This window comes from Puccinia triticina, chromosome 15A (assembly GCF_026914185.1).
Source record: "Puccinia triticina chromosome 15A, complete sequence".
Classification (NCBI taxonomy): domain Eukaryota; kingdom Fungi; phylum Basidiomycota; class Pucciniomycetes; order Pucciniales; family Pucciniaceae; genus Puccinia; species Puccinia triticina.
Window position 1 is genome coordinate 3,552,496 of NC_070572.1, and position 9,452 is coordinate 3,561,947.

Genomic DNA, 9,452 nt, shown 5'->3' on the forward strand with positions numbered 1-9,452 from the left:
TCATGCTAGGGAGGATGTCTGATCTAGCTGCTTGACTAAGCCTTCAAGATCTCTGAGGTATGGATCATTTGCTTCTGGACACAAGGCCTCAACTTCTTGTTTCAAATGATAGAGATACTCCTATTTCGTGATTATGATTAGAAAAGAAAGCACCAGATTAATTGAGATAATATTTTGAACCACTTCTACAAATCGAGTAGAAAAAAAAAATGGCGACGTGCCTTGTTTGGACCAGAGGGTCCGACGCTCTTATGGATTCGAGAGGCTAGTTCCTCCATCTTGGTTAGTCTGCAGAAACTGGGGTTTGTAACATGACCCACATAAATACTCGACTATTTTAGCAAGCAAGTTCAAGGTTGAGGTTAGTAATCTTCAGACTGATAAAATTTGTGACTGATTACACACCTTCCCATGACATTGTTCTCGACCGTCCTTGATAACAAACACATCTACTTCCATCAACTCGTACCCATCCTTCTCGCGTTCATCCAGATAAGCTTGCACTTCTTCGGCATGACTAGGATCGATAGTATACATTACTCCCCACACCAATCTTGAAGGATATTTATCAGCACTTGTTAGTTCAAGCCATTCGGAATCCGGTACCAGAGTCACCACTACGCCCGGGTTCTAGGAGATTGGTGGGTGGATATTATTTTTTTGCTTGTTAGTTTTCTTTGTGCCGGGATAAGAATCCACACCGCGCGGACAAAATCGCCTACTTCGGTAGTCCCGCGATGGTCATGTGAGAATTCTTGAAGTGATGAAAAGTGAAATTCAAAGAGGCGAAAACAAGACAAATCAACAAGAAGAACAGGGGATTGCAGATGATGTATGTTACGTGCCCTGCTCCTCTGCCAGGCAAATGGTTTCCATGATTGACTTACGTGCGAACCTCCTTGTGTATCCTTTAACGTAGCAGGGTATGCGACCAGTAACGAATGGGGGCGGCTTCCATATCAAAGCTGTGGGTGTTGACGTGTAATAGGATAGATGGTGGGGTAATTATCATGAGTAAAGATCACAGTTATCAAAAAAATCGAAAGAGCAAAGGGAAATGAGACAGCGTCATATTTTTTCAAACGAACATACAGCCATAACTTCAAGTGGAAAATATATGTAGTCTTGGAATTCGATCAGCGAGTGGATGACATTTCTAAGCTCGAGCAGGACAAGCTCAAATCCACTCACCCAAATATTTGTTCGATCGCCATGTGCACCCCACGTCCAAGCTGCTTGGTTCGAAAGACCTATGCTCGCAACTACATATGAGGGAATCGGATGGATACATCGCATGCGCGTGAGACACTTGTCGCATTGCGCTGGGAATTTCCCGCCTCACCGTGCCCTGATGTTCCCTAATTACCTAAGACAGCGTTCCCCATAAACCATCCAAAAAACTATCTTGGGGCTACATGTTATTTCAGATTAGACAGCACACAATTTTAACAATTTTCTTGTTGTTGTGTCATACCTCTCTCTGGTTTCTCAACTCTCCACTGAAAGTGCCCTCATGTCTTCAAAGTGTATGCATCTGAAACTGCTACATTATGCTGAATGGTGTCACATACATCCTGTGAACTGACAAACGCTATTTGTAATCCAAGTAGGTTACAGCAAATATTTTCGGTTCTACGATACAGACAATAGACCAGTTGGTCGGAATGCTGCAGATGCCTAAACAAAATGTTTGATGTGACGCATGAAAAACTTACTTGGAAGACATTGTACTTCGATGATTAAGCTTGAAAATGAAAATGAAACACAACTGTTCTCCATTCTAATATTTTTTTCTTTGATTTGTTTTTTTAAACTTGTTTTTCTACTTGATTTTTTTGTCTGTGAGATATAGTTTTGTCTAATTTTTACTTATAATTTGGTTACTCGGGTTCCATAGGTAAGCTGGTGGGATTCCTTCGGAAGTCTCACCGTCTATAAGGTGAACAAGAATGAGAGATCTTCGGGTGTCAATCTACCCAAAGCTTGGTCATCATCGCCTAAAGCCCTAAAACCGTGAAAGCCATACATACAATGCGGTGTTAGCGTATCATGGAGAAGATAAAAGTCAAGAAATGTGTGGGATCAAGACGAAAAGCTAGAAAAGACCTGATAACTTACGCTCCTGTCATGGCTTCCTTCTTCTTTTGTAATTCAACAATTCGGGACTCGATGCTGTTTTCAATTATTAGCCTCGTGACCACCACCGGCCTATGTTGACCTAAACGATGAATCCTGATCACCAAATGAAGTAAAAGAGAGGCAGACACATTAGCATTACACACAGCAGCATGCATATCTATGGATGCTTGCAGTTCTTACCTGTCCATAGCTTGGAGCTCAACGGCTGGGTTCCACCTGATTTAGGTCATAAGAGCCAATGCCATGCGAATCGGTCAACTCGGTGCATATGGGGTGTACGGAGTTAGACTGTTTGTAAATGCGACGTACCAAGGATCCATGATGAAAACTCTAGAAGCCTCAGTCAGGTTGAGCGCGACACCGCCAGCTTTCAGGGACACTAGAAACACTTGAACATCGTTGTTGTTCATGAAGTATTGTATAGTTCGATTCCTTGCCTCTGGAGTCATGTTGCCTTGCAATCTGGCTAACTTGAACCCTGCCAATTGTAATCGCCTCTCGATTAGATCTAAAAAGACTGTGAACTGTGAAAATACAATCGATTTGATCCTGTTGCAATGATTTAGAGGTAAAAATGAATAAGCAAGAAACACGTGTCAATATGACCGGCTGGATAGGTTCAGATTGGTCAATGTAAGAGAGTAAAATGCACATACGTATGATCAGATTGATTGAGTTTGCTCAGTTCTTCTACCAAGGCCTCGATTTTGGTGCTGGTTCTCCACTTGCCAGGATCTAATCGATCAAGAACACCTTGCCTGGCTTTTGAGCCCATGTTTTCGTCTTCGAGAGCATCCTGGGAGAGATCAATCGTGATGGGTAAATGACAAACTGGACATTCTGGCTCCTGTTCGGTAGCCGTTTCTAAATATTGCCGAATACATTCACGACAGAATCTATTGGGATTAAACAAGGTCATTCAGATCGTTTTGTTGGTGCATATAGATTGCTGGTGGCCGGCCTAGTATACATGTTAATTTCAACTCACATGTGTCGACATCGACTGATTATTGCATCCTCCGCTTCATCGAGACATATGCGGCATGTTTGTATTGACGTCAATTGATTAAGGTCGGTATTCGGCGCGTTGGCATCGCCAATGGTCTTGAAAGCAGCCTGAGCGGCGCGAGATTTAAGGACAAGGTCAGGGTGATTGGACATCTGTCGCATCCGGGTGATCAACTGAAAAATATTCCCGTAGTTGTTAAGACTGGAAAAGTGGGCGACATTATTGTACAGCATGAAATGCAAAGGTTAATTGACACCGAAACAAAGAGGTTTTGTGATTCATATGAAAAAGAGGGGACAAGCGTACACTGTACCGGCATCAGCGTACGTACTAAACTTGCGTGTGACGTCACTATACAAGCTAGAATAGAGCTCTTCCTCTTCTTCGGTACTGAGCATGAGGGGGGAAAATAGAGAGCGCTTGATCAGAGATAAGCGAGTAAGGCGGAAGGAAATGGCATCAAGTCTACGTACAAGTAATCACGTCTAACCAAAACGGCTCTGGGTGGCAACCCCAAGTCATCAGCTCTTTCCAACTTGGTTCGTCGTAGCATCATTCGATCAAGCAAGACTTTCAGCTTGTTGAATGCTGTGTGTCCGTGACTGCCGACCACGGAGGCACCATACTTTTGAACTGGCTTCAAAATTTCGTTGTTCCAGAAGCAAATGTGCTGCATGGGCGAATGCTTGCATCTGCAGAGTCAATGAGATTATATCAGGATACCCGATGACCATGTGGTGAAATACTTGCAATAAAAGTATTTGAGAGGAAGATTGTACTCAACTGATCACAAGACCTTCGGTCTGAGAAGCTCCAATGTAAACTTTTGCAATCGCAAAGTTTACAAAAGTAGTAGCTGAACGGGTCGGCGCCCAAGAATCTGATCAAACTATAAAGTTCACCGACTCGATTTTGGAGTGGTGTCCCACTCAAGCACCATCTATATTTCGCCTTCAATTCGAAAGCTCCTTTGGCGGTATTGCAGGATCGATCCTTGATATTGTGGGCTTCGTCCAAAATGACACGGTGCCATTCGATTTGGTGGAGTAAAGAAGATTCCTTGAGAATTTGTCCCTTGCGACGATATCCGGAATTCTGTCGTCTGAAAGCAGATTCCAAAACGGCAAATGAAGTTAAAACTACATCAAAGCTTTCCATCTCTTCCTGGGCGCTCGAACGGTTTCCGCCATGCCAAACATTAACGGTGAGACCCTTGGCGAATTTCTCTATCTCGTTACGCCATTGCATGATGGCGACTGTGGGTGCGATAACCAAAGTCTGTTTTCGATGACCTGGAACTCGGTCGGAGAGGATCAAGGCAATCGTCTGGATTGTTTTTCCCATGCCCATCTCATCGGCTAGTACGCCGCCAGACCAAGGCCCAGCTTCTTGCTTTTTCATCCAGTACAGGCCTTCCAGCTGGAATGGCAGCAGAGTCAACTCAAGTCCATCAGGCTGTTCAGCTTTGGAAGGTTCAACCACTTTGACTTTTTCACTGAGATCACCCCACACGTTGACTAGTTCCGGATGATGAGTCTCAAGTTTGATCTGGTTTTTCTCCCACCATGTTAGGTGTTTTGGGATCTTGACGCGACGGGTTCGTGGTCGTTTAGCTTTCGGAGAAACTGCAGGTTTAGAAGACTTGTGAGAACGGTTTTGAGGGCTATTACTTTCATCGCTACTATCGGAGTCGGAGTCGAGCGTGGAAAGGCTTGAGTCTATCTCGTGATCAGAATCGGCTTCGAAATCCGAGTCTTCGTCATCCTCTTTGTCGATCGCTGCTCGAACCCTTCGGCTATTCGTAGATGCTACCTTCGTTGAACTAGACCCCTTTGGACGAGAGGTGGCGGCAACGGAATCTTTCTTGGATAGCTCGATTGCAGCTTTGACCATTTCTGACTCTATCTCCGAGGGGTCCTCGTCGCTTTCCAAGAGTTTGGAGCGGCTGAGAGCCGACCTTCGACCGTTTGTACGTGGGCGAGTAAGTGCAATTTTATCTTCACTTTCGCTCCCCTCTTCAGATGTGGTGTCGATTTGACGTGCTTTTCCCTTGCCTTTTAATTTGCAGGTTTTGGCGGATTGCAGGATGGTTGCAGCTTCCTCCTGCGCCTTGAGTAGTTTACTTTTCATCGCACGTGCCCGGTCAACAAGACTTATGTCGTCGCTATCAGGAGCGTCAGTCCCGGCCCGAGAAGCTTTTCCCTTGTCGGCATCAAGATGATGCGAACTCTCGGCTCGGGTAGCTTTTGCCTTGTCCTTCGTTGTAGTGGTGTTTCTAGAAGCCTGAACATCGCTTTCTTCACAAGTATCCTTGTCCAACGCGTCTTTCAGGGACTCGACCTTGCTGTCATTCTTTGCGCTTTCCGACTTATCACCTTTGAAGTAGTGCGAGGATAGAGATGTTGTACGCTTGGCAACCCGGACCACCGGCTCTTCCTTGACAGCCTTGTTGGAACTGTTCAACACAAAAAAACCGATAACAAATCAATCCGATGCCCACCATGAATAATGGAGAAAACACATGGATAACATATCATGTGGCGTACTTTGAATGACCACGTCGGACCGTTCTAGGCCCTTGCGCTACGGCTGTTGGCAGCTCATCATCGGCGACGCGTTTCCTTTTATTCCTAGAGGTAGTCTTCGGATCACATGGTTCGACACTGGCAGAGTGGGTCAGTTCTGGGTCTGGGTCATTTTTGGTAGCTGGAGTCTTTGAAAGACAATTCGACAGACGAGCAGATCGACGAGTAGGAATCGGATTGCCCATGCTCATGTGGTTGAAATGGACAATTGGTGGCCGGCGGAGCGCAGCTTCAGAGGCCTCGTCCCTTGAACCGTGGGGGATCGGGGGGACCTTGAGCGAGCACCCGAGAGGGCGACATGAAACTGCATTGTACCCCTTGGGGAACAGAACTTCAGCGGGTTTCAAATTTTGAAGTTTGCCTTTCCAGGACTTTGCGCAGGTCCAATTTCCAGGTCCACTTTCCACGGCCAGAAACACCAACCTGGGGGCTCTAGTTTGAACGCCCCCAAATGCAAAAAATCCTGATCTTGTACTTAGAAGTTGAGTTGCCAACCTGGAGAATCTTGGGCAGAAGCAACTTTTGTCCGTAACTCAACTTGCTTCCAACATCTTGATTAACAGGGGGTTTCAAAGTAGACCCACGCGTGCATGCAGGTCACTTTGCATAACCCAGTTTTGCGGGGAGACTGCAAGTCAACGTTCAACATTTGAGTTGAACGCCGGCTTGCCTCGAACTTAACACAAGTACCCTCCTCGGGGGAGCGTAGCGACCTCCAAAGGAGGGACTTGCCTCTAAAGTCGCATGTCTTGCCCTACAGGATCGAGACAAACGGCAGGGAGGACCCTACACTCCCCCATTTTCCCCAATATCACCCTCTAGACTTCTGATTCCCTCCTTGCCTTTGGCACCATTAGAATCACCAGGATCTTAGCTAATTTTGCCTCATTTCAAAATCCATTTTATCCCTCCCCTCTGGCAAGAAACAACTTGTAATTTTTTTTCCGTGCAGGATTTCTGTAACAAATCCGCCGCGTTTTAGGCCGGATATTTTGGGACAAAAAACCTAAGCACATACTTTGCTTGCGCATACTCTCCCTCCAGTATCATGATTGTCGCACAATTTTTACAAGTACCTACAGAAATACCCCTTTCATTGACACAAACACACAAGTCCTTGAACCCCTCCCTCAATCATCACCAAGCAGATCATCAACCAATATGACAATTGATGACATCGACATGCAATCATCATCCACTGATTCATCTCCGTGTCCATCCCAGCAATCCCTATCACCTGAAACCAAGCCATCAAAAATGCTAGCAACCAAAACCTTGGAATGTTGTAACCACCTCAAGTCAAAGTACAATTTGACACCAAAGAAGTTCATCGTGGCGTTTCTGACTGGGGATAATGATACCCTTGCATTTTGCTGGCGTTATTGGGGCACTCGCTGTCAGCTATGTTTATGAAACTTAGGGTAAAAACCCGTCAGAAATAAGGGTTTTTGCCCTAGTACTATAACTGTACTGAAAATAAAACACTGGCAATAATGTGCCAAACTTGCTACGTGATATGTAACCACTGCAAGGGTTTAAACACTCTTATGTAAGAGGAAGATATTTGTAATTAATAAGGTTTACTTATTAAGAACAGGGATATATAAGGTTTTTGACGTAGAAATACCTGGTAAGCGCTTAAACTGATTGGCTGCACGTCAGAGGCGGAGGTCTTACAGCAACTATTTATAAAGATATAACAGTAATAAATGCTTATAAGGGATGTTGGCAATTTTAGAGTTAAGATCTAGTGGATTTCGTGCCAAGAGGGCAGAAATAAAGGAAGTGGTGGCTTTAATAAGCCAGGGGAGAATTTTCACGAGTTAACTTACAGGTTAATGATTGGTGAAATGTCTGGGGTAATAATTCCAGTGGCTCAATTGCCTCCTTAAATACTGGAGAGGTCTATGAGGGCGCTGAAATGTTCCCATTGGTTTTGGCTATGGGTAAATGCCAAGAGTAGACGTGTATTCTGCCTTGGTTATGGGTATTTTATTTGTACAATATTACACAACTTCCCTTACTCCCACATGTGACATTTGTATAACCAATTGTCACGTGAAATAGCTTAATATGAAGTGTAATATCAATTTTTACTAAGTGTTACTCTCACCCGTAGATCCTGTTTCACGGTGGAAAGGAATTTTACTAATTAATATAATTTTATGTATTTTAATTTATGTACAGATTTTTATGTAGTTTTCCTGCTTTTTGGAGCGCTTTATGGCTATGTGTACATATATGAAAAAAATGTATGAAGGAGTAGGAATGAGGGGTTACTTTGAGTGGGTGACCCCCCTTAATTTAACACGAGGATTCTGAATATTCAATAATATTTCAGGATTTGTAACTGGTTTACCAGTTTTTTGCAGACTTTAGGATACTTGTTGTATCTCTAAGGCTGACACTCGCAATGGCTGGCCTTCCACGCTTGAAATGATTCAAACAGTTGTGATTTACCAGTCACACAAAAATAATACGGCAAGCCAATCAATTTTTTTTATTGGGGAACAGATACTATCTGATACTATGCATGTATAATAAAACCCGTGAGATGCTACATGATCCAACGTTCAGAGATCCAAGAGCTCAGAAAATTTCAAATTTTGTGAGTTCAAAAATTCCTGAAACACCACTTCAGTAGAAGTGGATTGGAGCAGTAATTATGGGGGGGAATAGGGTAAAAGAAATGTGGAATGAAAGGTGAGATGGTAGGCTACAAGTATGTCTATTCAGTTTTTCTTTAAACCATAAACTACACTTTTCAAATCATTTTCAAAAGAAATATGCTGTTTTTTACAAGAAGTTCTCAAGTCTGTAGGGCCAATGGTGCGAAATTGGAGGTAAGCCTCTCCTTTGGAGACGCTTTGAGCCTCCTGGGAGAGGCTTTGTTAAGCTCGGGCTTGCCTTGCCTTGCAAGTAGCATGCGCGGGTCTACTTTGAATCCCGCTAACATATGGGCAATCCAAGCAACTCCACTGCCAGCATATTTGGCTGGGATGAAGTCATCCCAGTTTAACTGGGATGCACTCAACCAATTTAAAATGGGTTGATCTCATCCCATGAAATATAAACCCAAGGGGGGTACCTTGGATTTATATTTCATCAGTTGAGATCAACCAAGTTTAAATTGGTTGATTTCATCCCAGTTTAACTGGGATAACCTCAACCCAGCCAATTATGCTGGCATTGCTCATATACCGTTTGAACAATTGACTGGACAAATGCAGCTTCCAGTCATGGTCAGCCCCAAGGATTCCATTTGGTTCATTCCACTCAGCCCAAATTGAATTGCCCTTTGAGCAACCCTTTGGGCAAGAGCCATGGTGAGTTCAAGGATCTTTGTTCACTGTGGAGGTGTTTTTTTAATCTTGTGTGATTTTAGGCTCTAACACCAAGATCAACAAGCAAAACCCACCCAATTATCTACCGTTTGCGTCTGTAACCAAAGCCAAGTTCAGAGGCATTGGCTGCCGTCATCCAGACACTAGCTCACCAGGGGGGGAATGGTGGCACTCTCCAGAGAGTGCCAGATGGCAATTTCTTTCAGGAACACTGCCAGATATGAGTTGTGGGTCAGTTTGAAATCAGTTGTGTGCTAGCTTGATGTTATGTTCAACTGATATCAATCTCTGCTGTAGTCATGCTTGTATAATATGGTGAGTTAACATCACAGCATGATGCTGTGGAAATTGAGATAATTCCAGGCATACTTTCTT

General features: G+C 44.0%; 2 protein-coding genes across 2 annotated transcripts; both read right to left on the bottom strand.

The window, feature by feature from the left end:
• Window positions 1-1,296, bottom strand: PtA15_15A347 (uncharacterized protein; the record flags this gene model as incomplete). Its single annotated transcript, XM_053163544.1, has 6 exons — window positions 1-120; window positions 222-332; window positions 406-630; window positions 723-754; window positions 888-965; window positions 1,089-1,296. The coding sequence occupies 6 exons, from the start codon at window positions 1,294-1,296 to the stop codon at window positions 1-3; spliced, it is 774 nt and encodes a 257-aa protein (XP_053027509.1).
• Window positions 1,297-1,932: 636 nt separating this feature from the next.
• On the bottom strand, window positions 1,933-5,918 carry PtA15_15A348 (uncharacterized protein; the record flags this gene model as incomplete). The annotated part of the gene is made up of 10 exons (XM_053163545.1): window positions 1,933-2,005; window positions 2,119-2,232; window positions 2,320-2,355; window positions 2,449-2,688; window positions 2,796-3,035; window positions 3,128-3,349; window positions 3,455-3,538; window positions 3,622-3,840; window positions 3,933-5,603; window positions 5,695-5,918. 10 exons carry the CDS (start codon window positions 5,916-5,918, stop codon window positions 1,933-1,935), a joined length of 3,123 nt encoding a protein of 1,040 aa, XP_053027510.1.
• Window positions 5,919-9,452: the final 3,534 nt, after the last annotated feature.